The sequence below is a fragment of the Mastomys coucha genome, unplaced genomic scaffold, assembly GCF_008632895.1.
Source record: "Mastomys coucha isolate ucsf_1 unplaced genomic scaffold, UCSF_Mcou_1 pScaffold11, whole genome shotgun sequence".
NCBI classification, from domain to species: Eukaryota; Metazoa; Chordata; class Mammalia; order Rodentia; family Muridae; genus Mastomys; species Mastomys coucha.
Window position 1 is genome coordinate 30,985,009 of NW_022196893.1, and position 22,616 is coordinate 31,007,624.

The window sequence follows — 22,616 nt, forward strand, 5'->3', positions numbered from 1 at the left end:
GAGTCTCACTATGGAAACACGCTGGCCTGGAGTTTGGATTATATAGACCAGGCTGTCCTTGAACTGGAGATCCATGTACCAGTCTCCAAATGCTGGAGATTAAAGGTTATGAGTCACCACACCTAGCTCAATCTGTTTCCAAAGAAGGAACAGAATGAAATCATCTCGCCTTAGTGGCGAGTACGACCAGGGAATACATGTGAGCAGGTTTCCAGTTCTGTCCTTTCCGACTGCTGCTACTGGTTCACCTAGCAGACCTGGTTGAGAAGCACCAGGATATACACTCCATTTCCATTGTCCATTTTAAACTTAGATCATTACACAAATGTCCACTCCAAGGGGGGGAAATCATGATAGTATACTGAGTCAGACATTATTATCCTAACAGTAAACTGATTTCCCAAAAGAAAACAGCTGAGTCCCACCCTTCTCCTCCTCTGTTCCCTGCTGGGACATACATGCTTTCACAGAATTTAGTGAGCGTTGGAGGCTTGTCCTGATTTCTCCGATGTCGAAACCAGCATTGGATTTTTCGAACATCCCAGTCCAGTTGCTTTGAGAGGCCCTTCAGCCTTTTCTCATCAGGATACTGCACATGTATGACAAGAGTTAGAACATGCCTTCTCCACAATTCCCCAATGAAATCCTCTTACTGAGTGGCAAAGGATGACAAACACAGTGGCTCAAGTGCTACTACACAGCTTTTCCATGTTTTATCTCCAAATCATTTTAATAAAGCCATTTAATTCTAATTGCTTAATTAAAACAACACACAGTTAGTTTAAGGAAGTCAAACTCTATACGTCTTGGGGGGAACTCCCATACAGTTAGAATGGAATGGCAGTTATAAAGCAACTAAGCTTTACTTAGCATATCACACTTTCACTATCAATTACATTTTTGGGGCTGGTAAGATGGCTCAGCGATGAGGAGGAGCACGGACTGCTTTTCCGAAAGTCCTTAGTTCAAATACCGGCAACCACATAGTGGCTCACGACCACTCGTAATGCGATCTGATGCCCTCTTCTGGTGCGTTTGAAGACAGCAACAGTGTACTTACATATAATAATAAGTAAATCTTTGGGCTGGATTGATCAGGGACTGAGCGAGCGGGGTTGACCAGAGCCAGCAGAGGTTCTAAAGTCAATTCCCAACAACCACATGAAGGCTCACAACCATCTGTACAGCTACAGAGTAGTCATATACATAAAATAAATCTTTAAAAAAAAAAGGGCAAAAAACCCAATTACATTTTCATTTTACACACACACACACACACACACACACACACACACAACCAAACAGATTGCAGAGATGTCTCATTGGTTAAGACACTTGTTGCTCTTGCAGAGGTACCAAGTTCAACTGCCAACATGATACATGGCATTTCACAGTCATCTATAACTCAGGTTCCAGGAGACCTGAATGTACTCTTCTGGCCCCCCAACAGCACCAGGCACGCATAAGGGGGACATTACACACACACAGGCAAAATACTTATATATGTTAGAACCAAAACAAAGCAAAACCCCAAAACTGTGAAGGCCACTAGAACCGCACTCGTGTTGATTAGAAGCTGCAGGAGTGGAGGCAGATGCTAAGGAGTAAGACCTAAAGGTGTTACAGTTCAGAGATGCTGGCTGAAAGGTAGGTGCCCTTAGGGGGTAACCTTTTCTACAGACAGAAGAGACCACCTAGGTGTGGAGAGTCACTCCTGCTTATCCTTACTGTCTTAGCTAGGGTTTGATTGCTATGAAAAGACACCATGACCAAGGTAACTCTTTTTTGTTTGTTTGTTTTTGTTTTTTTGAGACAGGGTTTCTCTGTATAGCCCCGACTGTCCTGGAACTCACTCTGTAGACCAGGCTGGCCTCAACTCAGAAATTTGCCTGCCTCTGCACCTCCGAAGTGCTGGGATTAAAGGCGTGCGCCATCACTGCCTATCTTATGTTTTTGTTTGTTTGTTTGTTTTGTGACCAAGGTAACTCTTATATAAAGGACATTTACTTGGGGCTGGCTTGCAGTTGCAGAAGTTCCGTCCATTATCATCATGGTGGGAAGCGTGGCAGCATGAAGGCAGCCATGTTGCCAGAGGAGCTAAGAGTTCTACATCTTGATCCGAAAACAGCCAGAAGGGGCTACTGGTTTCCCACTGGGCAGAGCTTGAGCATATTAATTACCTCAAAGCCCACCTGTTGGGAGCCGTGAATCTTGAGAGGCATTCGCCATGGCAAGATGGCGCCTACTTCCGCTGTTAACTCCTAGTGGACAACTGTTTGCGCATGTACGTAGAGTACTGTTGGCGCATGTGCCCCATCCCGGGGCGTTACGTAGGGTAATGAGCGAACAGCCAATCATGAGCAGACACACCACGCTGTGGGCAGATACACGCACTGTGGTGTATATAAGCAGTGTGGATTTTGGGTTCAACCCTTTTTTCACCATGGATGGAGACAATAAAACAGTTGCTGCAGAAGGAACCTAGAGTGTCCGCGTGTCTTCTTCCCGGCGAGAGGACCACGCGGGCTACACCCACCTACACAGTGACATACTTCCTCTAACAAAACCACACACCATACCTCCTCTGATACGGCTACACCTTCTCTAGTAAGGCCACACCTCCTATTAGTGCCACTCCCATGGGCCAAGCATTCAAACAGGTGAGTCTACAGGAGCCACACCTATTCAGACTATCACATTCCATTCCTTGGCCCCATAGGCTTTACAGCTATAGCATAATGCCAAATACATTTATTTAGTCCAACTTCAAAAGTCCCCATAGTCTATCACAGTCTCAGCAATGCTTAAAGTCATAATCAAAAACAGATCACATCCATGCAACATATCATGGCACAGGACATCCGTCACTGTTCCCAACTGTAGGGAAGGAGCACAGCGAGGAAATGCTGGACCAAAGCAAGACTGACAACCAGCCTGGTGAACGCCACACTGCATCTTCACGGCTCATGTTCAAATCCTTTTAGCTTTGTTGACTACAACACAATCCTTTCTCCGGGGCTGCTTCCACTCCCTGTGAGCAGCTTACCTCTGCAGGTCTCCCGTGGCTCTGGCATCTCTAACATCTTGGAGTGAGTCCCCAAGGCAACTTCAACTTTACAGCTTCCTGCTCCAATGTCTGGGATCCACACATGATCTGGGCTCCTCCAAAGGGCTTGGGTCACCTCTCCAGCTCTGCCCTCTGTAGCACTCTAGGCTCTGGATGGCTCTATTCCACTGCTTCTGCTTGTTCTTGGTGATCATCCCTTGGTACTGGCATCTCCAATAGGCTGGGGTCTTCTGCTATAATTAGGCTGCACTTTCACCAATAGCCTCTCAGAAGCTGTCTTCACAGTGCCAAGCTTCAACTTCAGCTGCTACTAAAGTTACACCTTCACCTTTCCTGGCTTCTCACAGTGCCAAGCCTTAGCTGCTCTCCATGACTCCCCCCACATGCCTTCAAAATCAGTCCACTCGGGTGACTCTTACATATTTCCAATTCTAGGGGCCAACAACAATGTTTACCTCTGGAATAGAGCTCAGAAAACACTTTCAGAAGATTTCACTGCAGTGATGCTGCTCTCTTCCTAATCACTGCTAATTTCTTAGCTCCAGCTAACCTGTCCCAGTAGTCCCTTCTAGTCTTGATTTCAAAGCCAGAGCCACATGGCTGAAGCAGCTGAGTCTGCTTGCAGGAGCAGGAACATGGCCCCCTTGGTCTATTACGTCATCATTAGCTTTCTGTTTTCCAGCTCCCCCACTGCCTAAGCTTGGCTGCCCAGGAGCTTGCTCTGTAGGCTGACTTTGAACTCAGAGATCTGCATGCTTATCTCCTGAGTGCTGGGATTAAAGGTGTGTAGCATCAGGCCCAGACCTAAGCTTTACTTGGATCTCGCTCTGTACCAGGCTAGCCTTGAACCCAGCAATCTGCTTGCCTCTGTCTCCTGGGATTAAAGGTATGTACCGCCATGCCAAGACCTAACCTTTCCCTAATTCCTTACATAAGATCTTTATAAATTCTGGATTGTAGTTCATTCCAGATATAGTTAAGCTGACAACTGAGATTAGCCATCACTGTCTATTCCTTGTCACTTTGATACACAATCACATCTCCTTATGTCCAAATGAAAACAATAACCAGGTCGCAATAATACCTAACATGATATAACTTTGTTCACTGCAAACACGTAAACAATAAGCTTAGCTAGGTGGGATCCTGCCCTGAGGTCACCACTCCCTTCTGCCATTTAATATCCTTAAACATAGAGTTGGCTACATTCTACTTCCTGGTGCCCCTTTAATCCTAGAATCATACTTTTTTTTTCCTAAGGTTGCTACACTTGATCAAAACACTCTTCATAAGAGTGTACCACAGCTGGGCGTTGGTGGTGCACCCCTTTAATCCCAGCACTTGGGAGGCAGAGGCAGGTGGATTTCTGAGTTCGAGGCCAGCCTAGTCTACAGAGTGAGTTCCAGGATAGCCAGGGCTACACAGAGAAACCCTGTCTCAAAAAACAAAACAAAACAAGAGTGTACCACAGAGCCAAGCAGTGGTGGTGCCTTTAATCCCAGCACTTGGGAGGCAGAGACAGGCAGATTTCTGAGTTCGAGGCCAGCCTGGTCTACAGAGTGAGTTCCAGGACAGCAAGGGCTATTTGATATTTCCTTTGTCAATGCAATTAATCTAAATCTCTTCTCCTTAGCCTAGGAAGACTCTTCAGATAAGGACAAAAAGTAGCCACATTTACAAACATCACAAGCACGATCTCTGGGCAACATACTAGAACTCTTCTCCTCTGAAACCCCTTGAGCCAGGCCCCCAGAGTTCAAATCTCCCTCAGCACTGCTGTCATCCATGCTTCTACTAGGACGGCCATTAAAGCCCCAGTTAAAGCATTCCACTGTTTTCCAAAGTACCAAAATCCACACACTGCCAAACAGAAGCTTGATCAGGTGTATCACAGCAATACCCCAGTCCCTGGTACCAACTTCTGCCTTAGAGTTTTACTGCTGTAAAGAGACACCCTGACCAAGGCAACTCTTACAAAGAACAATATTTACTTGGGGCTGGATTAGAGTTGCAGAGGTTCAGTCCATTATCATTATGGTGGGAAGCATGGCAGCATCCAGGCAGACATGGTGGTGGAGGCAGCCAGATATATATTGCCTCAAAACCCACCTACACAGTGACATGCCTCTTTTTTTTTTTTTAAGATTTATTTATTATTATATGTAAGTACACTGTAGCTGTCTTCAGATACCCCAGAAGAGAGCATCAGATCTCATTACAGATGGTTGTGAGCCACCATGTGGTTGCTGGGATTTGAACTCAGGACCTTTGTAAGAGCAGTCAGTGCTCTTAACCGGTGAGCCATCTCTCCAGTCCGACATGCTTCTTTTAATAAGGTCGCACCTCCTATTAGTGCTACTCTCCATTAGCCAAGCATTCAAACACATGAGTCTATGGGGGCCATACCTATTCAAACCTCCACACTACCTTTCTTACATATGCCGTTTCCCCACCTATGGAGCACCCTGCCTGTGGCCTTTGTTCTGTTTACTTACCTTAGTGACAGATAGGAACACCTTCTCAAGTGTGTCATTGGATTCCACCTGATAGAGAGCACTGTCCTCAATGCCAACACGGAGTGCACAGGGTTTGGCAATAAATCTGTAACAGAGAAAATCTAAATATAGTTTGCTAAGTATGACGAAGGGGTCCCAATTAGTATATTAATGTGAGAAAAAATGGAAACACAAGCCTAGGAACCAGCAATCTGTTATTTGGTTTCATATTCTGCCACTGACTCACTTGAAAAGACCTATGTGAAAAGGTTAGGTTTGAAGCCGGGCGGTCGGTGGCGCACACCTTTAATCCCAGCACTTGGGAGGTAGAGGCAGGCGGATTTCTGAGTTTGAGGCCAGCCTGGTCTACAGAGTGAGTTCCAGGACAGCCAGGGCTACACAGAGAAACCCTGTCCTGAAAAAAACAAAAAGCAAAACAAAACAAAACAAAAAAACAAAAACAAAAAAAAAAAAGGAAAAGAAAAGAAAAGGAAAGAAAAAGAAAAGAAAAGGTTAGGTTTGACTGGGAGGTGGTGCACTTGGGAGGCAGAGGTAGGAGAATCTCTGTGAGTTTGAGGCCAGCCTGGTCTAGAATGATTTCCTGGATAGCTACAGCTACAAAAAGACACTCTGTCTCAAAAAAGCAAAAGCAAAACAAAACAATGATGGATTGGGCCTAGTGTGGTAGGGCATGCCTTTAATTTCAGCACAGGCCGAGGGTGGCTCGATCTCTTTATGTTCCAGCCGAGCCATGGCTACATAATAAGACAGTGTTTCCCAGACACAAATAACAATGATAATAAAGACAATGCATGTGAAATACTGCCACAAGAAGTGTTAATAATATCTCTTTCCTCACATGGGAAGACTGCACCAGGTGTGGTAGCACATATACACAGTCCCATGCTTGGGGGGGGGGGGGGCGAGGCAGAGAACTGAACATTGAGGCCAGGCCTAATACAAAGACAGACTCCCATCTCAATTTAGTTCCTGGGGAGTAACGATGGGGTTTTTTGATATTTTTTTAAAATTAAAGATTGTATGTGTGTTTGTTGCCTGCATGTTAGTGTATCATGTGCATGCAGTACCTAAAAAGGCCAGAAGATGGATTAAAACCCCTGGCCCAGTAGTTACAGATAGATCTGAGTTTCATGTAGGTGCTGGGAATCAAACCTGGGTCTTCTGGAATGGCAACTAGTTCTCTTACCACGGATCCAGGTCTTCAGCCCCCAGGTCACTTTTGTTTTATTGCTGGGGATTGAATCATCCTCAAATGTTTTTCATGTAACACCTGGGGCCAGATGTTCTCTTTCTTTTTAGATTTACTTATGTAATTCTATGTGTCTGCATGTTTTGCCTGCATGCATGTATGTGTACCATGTGTGTTGAAGAGACAGAATGGAGACTGCACTGTTTTTCCTCTTCATTTTGGTCTACGTATGATGCATGTGCATATGTGTATATGTGTGCCAGAGCACACTTGGAGGTTAGAGACAACTTTATTTGAGACAGAGTCCATTGATGCTTGCCGCTCTGTGTGCATACAGCTGCCCTGTGAGCTCCTCCATCCCACTGCAGCAACAAATGGGATCGCAGAAGTGCTTGTCCTATTCAACTCTATGTGGACTCTGGGTAGTCAACAAAAGCCCTTAAGACAAGACCCTTATCTGGCTCAGCACTAAGTCCCCAGTTCAGCATTTATTATCATTGAGGATTAAGAATACATAACTTCATTATATTCTTCTATAAAGAAGCAGTTATATGCTGGGCGGTGGTGGTGCTCGCCTTTAATCCCAGCACTTGGGAGGCAGAGGCAGGCGGATTTCTGAGTTTGAGGCTAGCCTGGTCTACAGAGTGAGTTCCATGACAGCCAGGGCTATACAGAGAAACCCTGTCTCAGGAAAACAAAAGAAAAAGAAAAAGCAGTTATATTTTTTATGGAAACTCTAATAGACAACACTTAGAATACAGACTCAGCTCCACCTATAACCAGCTCTCTCTACATAGGTGGTGAACACTCGCTTCCAAGTTAGTGCTGCTATATTACTATTTGCTAATATTTTAACCTCTGACTTATATCAAAGTCCTTATAAACACAAATGCTAGACAATATTTTTATTTAATAAGGTTCTGTGAACAAATAAACAGCACTCCTCCATGGCTTCTGCATCACTTCCTACCTCAGGGTCCCTGAGTTCCTGCCCTGACTTCCCTCAGTGCTGTGAAGTGTAAGTGTAAGCTGAAATAAATCCTTTCCTGCCCAAGTTGCTATTGGTTCTAGTGTGTTTTATCACAGCAACAGAAACTACTCTAACAATGATATTCATTGATTATCAGGTAACTAACAGGTCCAGAGAAATCTGTTCTTGCTCTACTGGATCTGTTTGGATCTAGAGTTGAAAAGCATTCAAGCTGGGCAGTGGTAGCTCACACCTTTAATCCCAGCACTTGGGAGGCAGAGGCAGGCAGATTTCTGAGTTCGAGGCCAGCCTGGTCTACAGAGTGAGTTCCAGGACAGCCAGTGCTACACAGAGACTCCCTGTCTCTAACCCGCCCCCCAAAAAATAGCATTCAAAAGGGTAATCAAGGCAGTCATTTGGTTGTTTTTGAAGCCAAACCAAATCAGAGACCAACCGATTCCCTGTCATACCCTCTTAACCACATAGTGTCTGATGATCCAAAAAGCAGAAAACAGCCTTGTGGTTCCTAATCCTAGCTCTTACCCAAGTCCATTCCCTAACCCAGAGGCACTTGAAGGTGAATAAAGTACAGCCCTGGAGTTAGACAGACGCTGCCAACAGAGACCCTAAGGAAGGCAAGTGTCTATAGAACCAGGGAACAGTCAATGGCAGTGTGTGCGTGTGTGTGCGTGTGTGTGTGTGTGTGTGTGTGTGTGTGTGTGTGTGTGTGTGTGTGTTGGGAAGATATACTCCTGTGCTATGGCACATGTGTAAGAGAGGGTCAGATGACAACTTGTGGGAATAAGGGTTCATCAATCATGTCCTAGGAACTGAATAGAGGATGATAGGGGCTGGTGAGATGGCTCAGCGGGTAAAAGCACCGACTGCTCTTCCAAAGGTCCTGAGTTCAAATCCCAGCAACCACACGGTGGCTCACAACCACCCATAATGAGATCTGACGCCCTCTTCTGGTGTGTTGAAAGACAGCTACAGTGAACTTAACATAAAATAATAAATAGATCTTGAGAGAGCGGGGCTGGAGCAAGCAAAGGTCCTGAGTTCAATTCCCAGCAAGCATATGATGGCTCACAACAAGTGCTCTTTCCCTCCAAGTCATTTCATAGGATTGTCTTAGAGATGAAATGACAAGATGGATTGCTAGCCTGGTACTTGGTAGTAAGCATCTACAGTAGCCTTTAACAAACCCAGGATAGACAGAGTTCTACTGGTAGAACAGTGTGCCTATTAAGTATAAAACCCTGGGCTTGATCTTCAGTACTGCCTGTAATCCAGCACATGGGAGGGGAATGCAGAAGAACAGGGGTTCAAGGTTCTAGCTAGTACAGTAAGATGAGCAACCTGGGCTTAACTGAGCCTCTGCTGTTAGTGTCTGTAATCTCATGATGAGCCTGTGCTCCAGGCGTAGCTCCTGTCATTTTCACTAGAAGCACATTGTCTCAGTCTGGGTTCTCACTAGCACCCTCAGCAGGGCCAAGCAACAAGGCTGTGCTTTGCTCGCAGGTGAAGCTAGGGTTTGTATCATTGTTGTCATCTGACCTTAGAATGGCCTAACATTCCTATCCTAGAGCTAACACAGTTCATTTCTTATCCTCATTAGTTCAGAGTTCAGTGAAAAACAATGTGGCCAGCCTAGTCTACATAACAAGTCCCAAAGCCAAACAGCTGAGACCCTGTTTTTGAGAAAGAGAGAAGAGGGGGGTAGGGAGAGAGAAACTTGTGGCTGGGGAGATATTACATTCAGTAAAGTGTTTGCTTTGCATGTGTGAAGATCCTCTGATCTATATTAAAGAAAAATAAAACCAACGACTGGTATGGTGGTGCACACCTGTAAGCCCAGCACTGGGGAGGTAGAGACTGTCAGATCTCCAGGGCTTTCTAGCCAGCTGCCTAGCCTCCTGGTCAGTTTCCAAGTCAGTCAGATCCTGTAGCAAAACCAAGAGCACTTGCTGTTTGCTCTTCCAGAGGATCCGAGTTCATTTCCTAGCACCATACTAAGTGGCTCGCAGACACCTGGGACTCCAGCTCCAGGGGATCTGACACACTCTTTTGGTCTCTACGGGCACCCTTAAACATACTTTTTGTTTGTTTTGTTTTTCCAGACAGGGTTTCTCTGTTTTGCCTTGGCTGTCCCAAAACTCACTCTATAGACCAGGCTGGCCCCAAATTCAGAGATCCACCTGCCTCTGCCTCCTGAGTTCTGGGATTACAGGCATGCGCCACCACTACAACCTGGTCAAAACAAGGACTTTTTAAAAAGTGACTTTATTTTATTAGTGTGTGGAAGTTTTCTCCTTTGACCATGTGAGTCCCAGAGATCAAACTGGGACAGACAGTTGAACTTGGAGGCAAGTGCCTTTACCCAATGAGCCATCTTACTGACCCAGAATTTGTACCCTTCACAAGGTCTGTAAAGCCAACACTGTCTTCATAACACTTCCACGACTTTGTAACAATCTTTTCTCCCATAAGTATACAATGAAACTACACAGCTACATGGCATATCCTACTGTGATCAATGACTGCAGAGCTGAGAACAGGATTTCCAGACAGCAAGCAGACACACAAAGCTATCAAGTTACTCTTCTTTCTTTTTAGTTTGGAAAAATTATTCTTACAAGATGTTAAATTACCATGTAGCAAGCTTGTGATTATTTTAAGTATTAAATGTATTGTTACATTTAAAAATTTAAATTTCTATAGCAGTATACATTAACAGACCCTATTCACAGAAGTAAAATCTCATTTGAGGCCCTTAGTGATTTTTGCTGTTGCCGAGACGAGACCTTGCTATATATGTCTGTCTCAGGCTAGTTTGGATCAATTTGCTCCCAAGTGTTGAAATAAGTGTTAGAGCCATCTGTGAGTGGTCTCTGGCAGCTCCTTCTGTGTGGCTATTGGAGATGCTCTCGGGGACAGTTCCCCTTGTTTAAGACACACTTTCTTCTGGACAGTTCCCCTTGTTTAAGACACACTTTCTTCTGTTCACTATTGTATAAGCCAGGCTAGGTGGCCTACCAGCTTCCTGGGATTCTCTGGTCTCCACCCCGAATCTCCTCTACCATGTGACACGCAGGGGTACTGGGTCCTGCTTTCATGTAGATTCTGAGGATCTAAACTCAGGTTCTTAGGTTGTGCAGCAACTTTACTTGCTGAGCTACCAACTCCTTAGCCTGAAAAGTACTTGGGGTGGGGCTGGTGAGGTGGCTGAGTCAGGACCTTGCTGTGTAGCCCTTGCTGGCATGGAATCCCAGCACTCCTCTTGTTGGTCTCTTGAGTGCTAGGATTATAACTGCGAGCCAGCCACCGTGGGACCACAATAGTCCAGCACTATGGAACAAGTGTGGAGGAAGCTTCAACCCTGGATACCTTTAACGTGAGGTCAGCAGGAATTGGTTACCTCCCTGCTCCCAACCTGGCACTGTAAAACTGGCTTCTCCCACCATCAACCCTAGGTAAGAAATTATCATCCTGACAGTTATCAGGCTTCATTCCTTGTCTGATCTTATAAGGTCATCCAGTGTTGTTCTCCCCCCACCCTCCACTCTCCAGCCCCTGACTATATATAGATAAAGCATCTTCCAGAACCCCTGCCCTGGCCAATGGTATACAGCCACACAAACCTTGCCTCAGAGACCCTGGCCACCTCCCCAAGGGTATAAATACCCTTCTCTCCCCAGCCCAATAAACGAGCCAGTTCTCTAAAGCTATTCTGGTGCATTTATTGCCTGCATCCTCAGAGCTGGCTGAGACCCTGTACTACAAGGGTCTCAGGACCAGCTAAGCTCTCCTTCCAGTCCCGCTTCATGTGCAATGGGCCTGGCTACCCCTCGGGAGAAGTGGACATGGGGCGGCGAGCTGCTGTGCCTGGCCTGAAAGCTATTCTTCTCACTGACCACTCAAGATGTAAGTCTAGTGGATCAGCCTCAGGTAAGACACATGGACATGCACTGTGGGGGCAACTGCATTCTGTCTCTTCTCTGTGAACACCTAGCAGGTCAGTATAACCAGCCATGCTCTGCCTCTCAACACTAACACTTGCACTGCGCTTGTGATCCGTTCCACCATCAGTGCTGGAACATTTCCAGTCCAGGCAGTGCTTCTTACCTGGCGTGTGTGGCAAGCCACACAAATAGGCTACTTACACGGAGACACCTGTCTTCGCTCTCAAGGATGGCCTATGGGGCTGGGAAACTTTCAGATCACTATGTTAATTATGCTATCTCTACCAAATAGAGGATACGATAAGCATTTGTGAGTGATAGGTCAGCTGATGTGTGCTGAATGTCAAATAAATACAATTGTTCAGAAGGCATTACACTTGCAAAAGGAGCCTGGGCATAGTATATGCGGCAGGGAAGAGGAGGATTGTCTATGAACATGAGTGAAAGAATGTGAGTTAAATCTACAAGGGTAAATATGGTTATATATATAAAAAATAATGGGGGTAGTGGTAGGACACCTTAATCTCAGCACTCAAGAGGCAGGTAGATCTGTGATTTCAAGGCCACACTGGTCTACACAAGGCCAGCCAGAACCGAACAATGAAACCCTATGTCCAAACAACAGGAAAGGAATGTACACTGAGGAGCCACAGACAGTTAATGATGGCTAAAGGAGGGGAGCGGCTTTCTCTAGTGGTGTAGCTAACAGAAGTTGTTCATCAAGATAACAAAGAGCAGAACAAAACACAAGGGGGAGCAGTGGCTCAGGAGGGCGAGCATGGATGATGAGAGGGTTCCAGGCTAAGCAGCTCACCTGCTCAACTTCCTTCCCTCTCAAACTGCTGTCCCCACCCCACTCAGCTTTAGCTTCTTTCTTTCTTTCTTTTTTTTTTTTTGGTTTTTCAAGACATGGTTCCACCCACCTCTGCCTCCTGAGTGGGATTAAAGCCATATGCTACCACTGCCTGGCCAAAAATAAGATAAATCTAAAAAAAAAAAGGTGTGCCTCATGCCCAGCCAGGTGCAGGGATGTAAACTGTAGCCCTCCGGAGGAGCGGCTGCACTCTTACTGCTGAGTCATCCCTGCAGCCCCACTTACCGTTCATGATTATACATAGTGATGCATGTTCTTCAAGGTGAAGTACAGATTATGGAAATGGACAAGAAGTTCTTTCTCAAAAAGTCTTATTCTTTGTATTCTAGAAACAACTTTTACTAGACTCTGCATCTGTATTTCAGAACTAAATCGTGCTTTTCCAGGTTTAACAACCCTACACCAAAAACAAAACAAAACAAAAAACCCTACACCACAGGCCTCAGGCAGTCCACCAACAATCTATGTAACAGAAAACCTTGAATTTTGAATCCTCCTGCCTCCACCTCCCTAGTGCTGTGATTATAAGTATGCTGGGCTTCCCCACATTGACTACACCTTGGCTTTATGGCTGTCTCACTAAAGACTAAAACCAGGATCTTAGTGGTGGTGGGGTGGTGGTGGTTTTTTGTTTGTTTTTGTTTTTGATCAAACCTAAGTCTTTTGGGATGATAGGCAAATATTCTAAAGCTAGATAATTTACATTTTTGCCCTTGGAATATATATCATAATTAACCTCTCTACTAAAGAGTTGCTGGAGAATGACTAATTTTTGGACAACGCACAACACCGGGCTGTAAACTGCTCAGAAACTGCCTTGGCTAGGGTTCTATTGCTGTAAAGAGAGACTATGACCAGGGCAACTCTTATAAAGGAAAACATTTCACTGGGGCTGGCTTACAGTTCAGAGGTTCTGTCCATTATTGTCTGTTTTGATTTTTTGAGACAGGGTTTCTCTGTGTAGCCCTGGCTATCCTGGAACTCACTCTGTAGACCAGGCTGGCCTCGAACTCAGAAATCTACCTGCCTCTGCCTCTTAAGTGCTGGGATTAAAGGTGTGCGCCACCACCGCCTGGCTTCTGTCCATTATTGTCACAGCAGGAAGCATGGTAGTATGTACATAGGCATAGGCTGGGGAAGGGGCTGGGAGTTCTCCATCTGGATCAGCACGAGCAGGAAGACTGAGCTAGGCCTGCCTTGAGCTTCTGAGACCTCAAAGCCCACCCCTACACCTACTCAACAAGGCCACACCTCCTAATAGTGCCACTCCCTACAGGCGGGGGGGGGGGGGCATTTTTATTCAAACCAATTCAGAGACTAAGGGAGGATGGTCACAAGTTCAAGACCCACCTGAACTACAGAATGAGATCAAAGCCAACCTGGGCAATTTAATAAGACCTGTCTCAAAATAAAAAGTTAAAAAAAAGGGGTGGGGAGGAGCCTAACTCAGTGCTAGAAAGCATGCCTAGAATATATAAGGCCCTAGATGCAACAGCTGACACTGACAACCAAACAAGGCAAACCATGAACCATGGTATCCGCCGCTAATCCACAAAGTGAAGTGGAAGCCAGCATGGACCACAACAGAAGTTCTGGGCTAACCTTGTCTATGCAATGAGACCCTGTCTCAGGTGAATGGATGAATAAATAAACTCCTTCATAAAAAAATGCCTGTTAGACTGTGAAGTTCCGCCTTTAAAGAAAAAGCACTTCCTGGGTCAACTTTGTGCATTATCAAATACCACTGACTACTGAGGAGTCAGAAATGAAGTTAACCAACATTTTATTCTATGTGTACGCGTGCTTTGCCTGCACGTGTAGGCCTAGTGCTTGAGGAAGTGACAAGTGCCCGTGGAAATGCAGTTAGGGACTGACAGCTCTGAGTCACCATGTGAATGCTGGGAACTGAACCTCCCTAAGAACAACAAGTGCTTGTAACCAATGAGCAGCTCTTCAGCCCCAAGTTAACCAATTTTAATCTATGATCAGAGATTTCCCTAAAAAGCCTTAAACCGCCACAACCATCTGACTGACTGGGAGACACTCTGTGCCAGGGATGGAGACTTCTAAGGCAGATGCTACCCACAAGCTAAAATCTACAAGAAATATCCTTTTTAATTCTCCCACCCCTACCTCTAGTGTTTGTTTATCTTTGGACATAGACTCTATCTATAGCCTAGGCTAGCCTCAAATTTGTGGTCTTGTTTTTAGCCTTATGAGTGCTGTGATTACAGGCTTGTGTCCACAAGCCCTCTTTACACAGCTCTGGCTGTCCTAGAAGTCACTATGTTATCAGGCTGACCTCACCTCTGCTTTTGAGTGCTGGGATTGGAGGTATGTGTCACAGTACCCAGACTGTGAGAATCTGAGTTCTAGAGTTGGCTAGGTAGTAAGGAGTACTTGCTGTTCTCAGAGAAGACCCATTTTCGGCCCCTGGAACCCAAATAGTAGCAGCTCATGCCTTCTGTTAACTTGGGAGGCAGAGGCGGGTGGATTTCTGAGTTTAAGGCCAGCCTGAGACACCCTGTCTCAAAAAAACCAAACCAAACCAAAAATGTTGTCCTCTAAGCTGGATATAGTGGGGCCTGCCTTTAATCCTCCCACTTAGGAAGCAGGGGCAAGACGATATCTGTGAGTTCAAAGCCAACCTAGTCTACATAGGAAGTTTCAGGACAACCAGGGCTAGAGAGAGAGAGACTGTTTCAAAATGAACAAAGTTGTTCTCTGCCCTCAACATGTGCTTTTAGCATGCATGCACTGCACAGCAGCTTACACAGACACACTCCAAACACAATGAATAAGTGTGCTGATGATAAATTTATGAACCACAGAAGCAACATTTTTAATAGCCAAACTTTATTTACTGCTACTTATTTTTAGTTCTGTCTATATAAACCTGCGTACGGATGTTCACGGAGGCCGGGGCACTAGGTCCCCTGGTACTGGAGTTACAAGTGATTGTAAACCACCTAGTATGGGTGCTAGGAGGCCAACTTGGGTCCACTGAGCCATCTCTCCAGCCCCGACAAGCCACATTTTTTAAGAGTTCAAAATAGAGCTATGTGTAGTATATACAGAAGCTCAAGACTGCCCTTTCAGCATTCAGGAGACAGAGACAGTAAAATTATAAGGTCAAAGTAAGACCTTGTTTCAAACTACCAACAACTGCCATCACTATCATCCCGAAACAGACAAATACAAGCAAAATTATTTTTTACATTATTCATTTATTTTTCCTCCAGCAGGGTTTTTCTGTGTAGCCCTGGCTGTCTTGGAATTCGATCTGTAGACCAGGCTGGCCTCAAACTCACAATGATCTGCTTCCTCTGCCTCCCAAGTGCTGGGATAAAGGGGTACACCAACATTGTCAGGCTGAGTTTTACTTTATTGATTTTATTTGACAATTTAAAATGCTACACCTGGTTTGGTAGTACATATCTGTAATCCTAGCACTCTGGGAGTGAAAGCAGGAGGATTAGGAGCCCAAGGCCAGCCATCACCAGCTACATAAGGGGATCTGAAGTCAGCCTAGGCTATAGGAGGTCCTGTCTCAAACAAAACAAGACAAAGTTGTATAAGGTACTGGCATGTCTGTATGTAAATGATGCAGAAAATGTAGACTAAGACTTTCAAGTGCTCACCAAGGGAGCCCTCGGCTTCATACGCCAGACAAGCTAGTCATCTGAGGCCTGCCTGGGATACAAGAGACCTTGCCTCAATAAAAGTAAAAACTGAGATTTTGTTTTGTTTTGTTTTTTGTTTTTTGGAGACAGGGTTTCTCTGTATAGCCCTGGCTGTCCTGGAACTCACTCTGTAGACCAGGCTGGCCTCGAACTCAGAAATCCGCCTGCCTCTGCCTCCAAAGTGCTGGGACTAAAGGTGTGGGCCACCACTGCCTGGTTCTAAGATGTTTTTTGAAGCTAGAGTGTACTGTGTATTAACTTTACACATTTGAAATCCTAAGAGACATGGAGTAAGTAGTAACTGCTATACTAGTCAATAATATTCTAATTATTCTACTTAGGAAACTGGGTTCATCATTTGATTTTGGAAAGTTAAGTTACCTCCCTTTGCAGTACCATCTCAGTTAATTTCCCTAATGATAAAATTGGAATAGATTCAAGTACAAATGGTCAAAACTGTGTAGTATGTTCTTTAGATGTAAGATTTTATTTGCCTGAAAATATCTCTGGAGAATAATTCAAAATAGGCAAATCTCCCTTCCCACTCTATAAGGAAGGAACATTTTTATTCTTTTATTAACCTCTTCTTTACCCATTTATAAGACTCTACCATTATTTTGAATAAGGAGATGGTGCCAGCAAAAAATAAGTAACAAGTTTCTTTTCAGTGACAGATACACAGCCTCTAGGAACACATCAGGAACCTGATCCCAGTCATGACAATTGTGGTGGTTTGAATATGCCTGGCCCAGGGAGTGGCACTCTTAGGAGATGAGGCCTTGCTGGAGGAGGTATGTCACTGCAGGGGTGGGCTTTGAGGACAGTCTGCTCCTGGCTTCCTCTGGATGATGATGTAGAACTCTCACTTCCTCAGCACCATGCCTGCTTGGACACTGCCATGCTTCCCACAGTGATGAAAGTGGACTGAACCTCTGAACCTGTAAGCCAGCCCTGATTAAAAGTTGTCCTTATGAAAGTTGCCTTGGTCATGGCTTCTCTTCACAGCAATGGAAGCTCTAACTGAGACAGAAATCAGGGTACCAGGGACTATATGGTATTGTTGTGATAGATCTGACCATGCTTTTGTTTGGAAGAATGTGGATTTGGGGATTTTGGAAAGCAATGGAATGCTTTAAGTGGGGCTAATAGGAATATGGAAGACTTTGTTGCTGAGAGTGATTTGAACTGTGGACGCCTGGTTCTAGAGGTTTCAGAGGAGAACTTTAATATGTGGCGGAGAGACGTTCTTGTGATATTCTGGTGAAGAATGTGGCTGCTTTTTGCCACTGTTGAAAGAGTCTGCCTGAGGCTAAGGGGGAGAGATTTAGATTTATTGCTTTGACAAAGGCAGTCTCAAAACAGTCTAGTTTAGATTCTATTGTGTGGTTACTAAAGTTTCTTATGAAGAGCATTTTAATGAGAAGTAGCAAGCATAGTAAGGAAAAATACAATATGTATGGTTCAAAGAGTAAAGGGACACCAAGAAGTGGAGTGAAGCTACATCCTGTGTTCAAGGATATTAAATGAAATTAAGGGAGTGGTGACCTTGGAACAAGATCCCACACAGCTAAGCTGATGCCTTTGCAGTTGAGGAAGGGACAGTTATACCCAGGCGTAATTATGACCTAATTATTGTTTTCATTTGGAGTTTTAATCTGGAATGAAATACGATCCAGAAATAGGGATACATGTAATCCAGATCTTTTGGAATCATGGCCATGAAAAGCTTACATGGTGGTACACACCTTCAATTCCAGGAGACAGAAGCAAGCAGATCTCCAAGATTTTAAGGCCAGCTGGTACAGAACAAGTCCCAAGTAGAGAAAAGCTTAGGTCTAGGCGTGGTGGTACATGTCTTTAATCCCAGCATTTAACAGAGCCCTGCAGATTTCTGAGTTCAAGGTCAGCCTAGAGAGCAAGCTGCAAAACAGCCAAGCTTAGGCAGTGAAGGAGAAACAGAGAGCTGGTGATAACGTAATAGGACAAGGAGGCATGTTCCAGCTCCTGCAAACAGAGAGAGCGAGACCAGCATCACTGAGGTGAAACCTGGGAAGTGTTTTCTGAGAGCACAAAGAAGCTGTGTTCCAGAGATAGCCAAGGCTGTACCAGGTGCTAGTTGATGGACTTGGTAATGTGCAGAGTCACCCAGCATTGTTTGAAGGCATAAAGAGGTTTTGAAGAGCAGCTGAGGCTCTATATCGTCAGAGGTCAGGTAAAACCATTGGTGACGGGGCAGCCTCAGTTGCAGTTGATGCCCAGGACTGAAGGGCTCATGCGAAGAAACTGAGATGTGGCACTGTAGAGGGAGCCTATAAGAGGCTATTGGTGAAGCCTAGTTGCAGTAGAAGACCCCAGTGTATTAGAGATGCCAGTACCATAGGATGACCACCAAGAACAGCAGTGGCAGCAGAGTGGAGCCAACCGGAACCCACAGGGCTACAGAAGGCAGAGCTGGAGAAGTGACCCAAGCTCTTTTGAGAAGCCCTGGAGATAGCGTGTGGATCCCAGACACTGGAACAAGAAGCTGTAAGGTTGAAGTTGCCTTGGAGGCCCCAAGATGTTAAGAGATGTCATGTCAGAGCTAAGGAAAGCTGCTAACGGAGTGGAACCAGCCCAAGAGAAAGTTTGTTGCAGTCAACAAAGATGAAGGACTTGGAGATCTGAAGAGCGCTTTGATATCAGACATGGAGATATGAGATCTGCTTTTTGAGTTTGATTTCTTAAGGGATTACAGTTTAGAAACTGCATGAATCTCAGAAGAGACTTTAAGCATTGTTGAGACTGTAATAGACCATGGGACTTTTGAAGTTGGACTAAATTTATTTCGCTTTAGGCTAGGCCTAGGTATGGCCCCCATAGATTCATGCATTTGAACAAGCTTATTGGGCCCAGGGTGGAATGTGGTGGTTTGAATATGCTTGGCCCAGGGAGTAAACACTATTAGGAGGTAGGCTTTGAAACCTATTCTTGGCTTCCTCTGGATCACATGTAGAACTCTCACCTCCTCCATTACCACACCTGCCTGGACACTGCCATGCATTGATGATAATGGACAGACCCTCTGAACCTGTAAGCCAGCCCCAATTAAAGTTGTCCTTATAAGAGTTGCCTAGGTCATGGCTTCTCTTCATAGCAATAAAAAGTCTAAGACAATATAAAGTTGTCTGCAGAATATCAACATCTACTGTGCAGAAAAAGCTTTGCAGAGTGAGCAGGGACTCAGAGCTTCTGATTCTCTGGATCTGACTGAGATAAGATGGGGCCATGTGACCAGTTTTCCCAACTTTGATCTGCTGATGTGCAAAGCCATTTAATTCTGTGATTTGCAATTCAATAATGCCCAAGAGAACAAATGCAGGGAGGCAGTAGAGTGGGCTGGGCTTATAACCTAGTCTGCATCTATAGCTACTCTTCTCAGAGGCTCTGTCCTCTGGAGGATTTGTTAACTCTGGGCTAATATGGTATTGCACGGAGAAAGGCAGCCAGGCTAACAAAACAAAATGAAAACTGCACTCAGAGCTCGGCATGGTGGTGCATGCCTTTGATCTTAGCACTCAAGAGGCAGATATCTTAGGCCAGCCTGGTCTATGGAGCAAGTTCCAGGAAAGCCAAGGCTACCCAGGGGAGTTAGGGGGTGAGGAGAGCAAGCTGCACTTAGTAGATGTGGGGAAAACTGGGGTGGGTGAGTGAGGGTGCTATGTAGTAGAGATACCAAGACTTCATAAGATGAAGAAAGACAGGGAAAAAGCTGGGCATGGTGGTACACATTAATTCCAGCAGGAGGGAGGTAGAGACAGGGTGAGTTCAAGGCCAGTCAGGACTACACAGAGAAACTCTGTGGTAGAGCAGAGAGAAAGACAGGCTAAGAAAAAAAAAATGCCAACAAACACGCCTTTAACCCCAGCACTCTGACAGTAGAAGAGATCTCTGAGTTTGAGGCAGCCTGTTCATAGTACATATCAAGTTCTAAGCAAGCCAAGGAAGGCTACATAGCAAGACCCCACCTCAGAGAATAAGAAACACAAAACAGGCCAGCAGTGAGCCTTCTCAGTTCCCAGGGACAGGATATGCTATTTGGAATATAGCACTGGACACCCTAGAGAAGCTGCTTGAAATGACCAGACAAGACTGAGATGACAAATAAGCAAAGTGAAGGTGCTCCCCTATGTCCTGCATGATTCACAAAGTAACTGTCTGCTGGCAACTGAAGCTTCTACTGCAATAACATACCCCAAGTAAGCGAGCCCACACAGAGCTGGTGCATTGGTATTCAACAAGTACGCAAGGAAGTAGATATCAAGTTTCAAACAGTTTCATACAAAAACTGAGCTTAAAAATCCAGAGTAGTTGTTCATGCCTGTAAGCCCAGCAATCAGGAAGAGGGAGGGGACTTGAGTAAGAGAGAGATCCTATCTGTCTCGGAAACAAAACAAACAAATAGAAGATACAAAGATACAACAGATCTAGCTTAGAGCATTCTTCTTTTTTCAAGACAGGGTTTCTCTGCATATCCCTGGCTATCCTGGAACTCACTCTGTAGACCAGGCTGGCCTTGAACTCAGAAATCCGCCTGTCTCTGCCTCCCAAGTGCTGGGATTAAAGACATATGTCACCACAGCCTGGCTGCTTAGAGCATTCTTCCAGGTTTCAATTAGCAATATAATACTGAAGAAGAGCAAGCCTGGAGGAGTTACCCTCTTGGTGATAGAGGCAGTAGAATAGTACTAAGCATGCACTCCACACACATTAACACGGTGAGATGTAGCAGGGAGTCCTCTCATCTCTGATTCAAAGCAAGTGTCTATTCACACTGAAATGTCAATATTCCTGACAATCCCCGAGTATCTGTGTAGATGAATAGACCCTTTCCAACCATTCAGTAAATATCTACTGATCACATGCTCACTGTGCACCACACAGACACCCCCCTACCCGCCCCCCACTATTGAGAGGTAGCACCTGCTTGTAGAGTTTGGGTTTTGCCTGTGCTGGAGGGTAAGCCCAGGGCAAGCACTCCATCTCCAGCCTATATCCTTAGGCCCACACTGCAGTTCTTGAGCAAACAAACAGGTAATAGTGCTGGGTGTGGTGGCTCATGCTTGTAACCCTAGCACTTGGACAGTTGGGGCACAAAACCCCTCAGGAATTAGAGGCCAGGCTCAGTGGCACAGTGAGTTGAGGCCAGTCTGGACTGCTGAGATATATTTTATTTATGGTCAGATAGTTTTTCAAGTAATCTCTATTAGAAGGGGCTGCAATTCTCTAGGGAATATGGAAAGGAAAAAACAAAAAACCACTGTTGTTCATGAGGAAAAGGAAGCAAACTCTCTTTTGGAGGAGACCCTAAGAAACACAACCAGGCTGGGAGGCTAAGGCAGGAGGAATTCCAGTTTGAGCCCCAACTACATGGCAATGCCTTGTCTGGAGGAGGAAGCTTTTTATCAAGGAGCATAGGTTTAAGACTCCTTAAAACATAGAGCATAGCTCTTAACTCCAGGAATTAGAGGCCTGTGGATTTCTGTGAGCTGGAGGCAAGTTCCCAAACAGCCAGAGAGACCACATCTTAAATTTTATTGTATTGTTACTGTTAACCTTAAGACATTCAGGTGGGCAGTGGTGGCGCACGCCTTTAATCCCAGCACTTGGGAGGCATAGGCAGACGGATTTCTGAGTTCGAGGCCAGCCTGGTCTACAGAGTGAGTTCCAGGACAGCCAGAGCTACACAGAGAAACCCTGTCTCAAAAACAACAACAACAACAAAAAACAAAACAAAACAAAACAAAACCCAAAACAAACAAACAAACAAGACATTCAGAATTATAACTATGTCTATATGTGTAAGGGTGTGTGTCAAACAAACAAAAAAAGTCTATCCCAAATAATTGGGAAGTCCCAAATAACTGGGATTTTTTTCTGCATTTTTTCATTTCCCAAATCCTATTTAGTAAAAATATATATTTATTTTTTATATTTACATATCTTAAGTATATATCCTAAATATGTATGTCTTAATATACGTATAATAAGTCAGTCTTACTCCCATATAAGCACATTAAATCAAATACAGGAATAACATGAATTCCTCCCCTTGCAAAAGGTTAGTCTTAGTACATAGCCCTGGCTGTCCTAGAATTCACTAGATAGCCAAAACCAGGTCCCAAGTTCATGACCTTCCTGCCTCAGCTTCTTGAGTACTGGGGTAGAAGTTAAATATTATAGCTGTGTGTAGGAGTGCACATTAATTGTAATCCCAGGGCCTGGAGGTGGTTTACATGCCTTTAATCCCAGTACTTGGGAAGCAGAAGCAGGATCTCTGTGAATTCAAGACCAGTCTGGTCTATAGAGTGAGTTCCAG

At 44.9% G+C, this 22,616-nt stretch overlaps 1 protein-coding gene across 1 annotated transcript in view; it reads right to left on the bottom strand.

Annotated features, from left to right (window-relative positions):
* Cers5 (ceramide synthase 5) overlaps nucleotides 1-22,616 on the bottom strand; it is a 39,150-nt gene that overhangs the window by 13,325 nt on the left and 3,209 nt on the right. Inside the window, 2 exon segments of the mRNA XM_031355647.1 lie at nucleotides 459-589; nucleotides 5,563-5,668. Coding sequence (XP_031211507.1) covers nucleotides 459-589; nucleotides 5,563-5,668 — 237 coding nt within the window.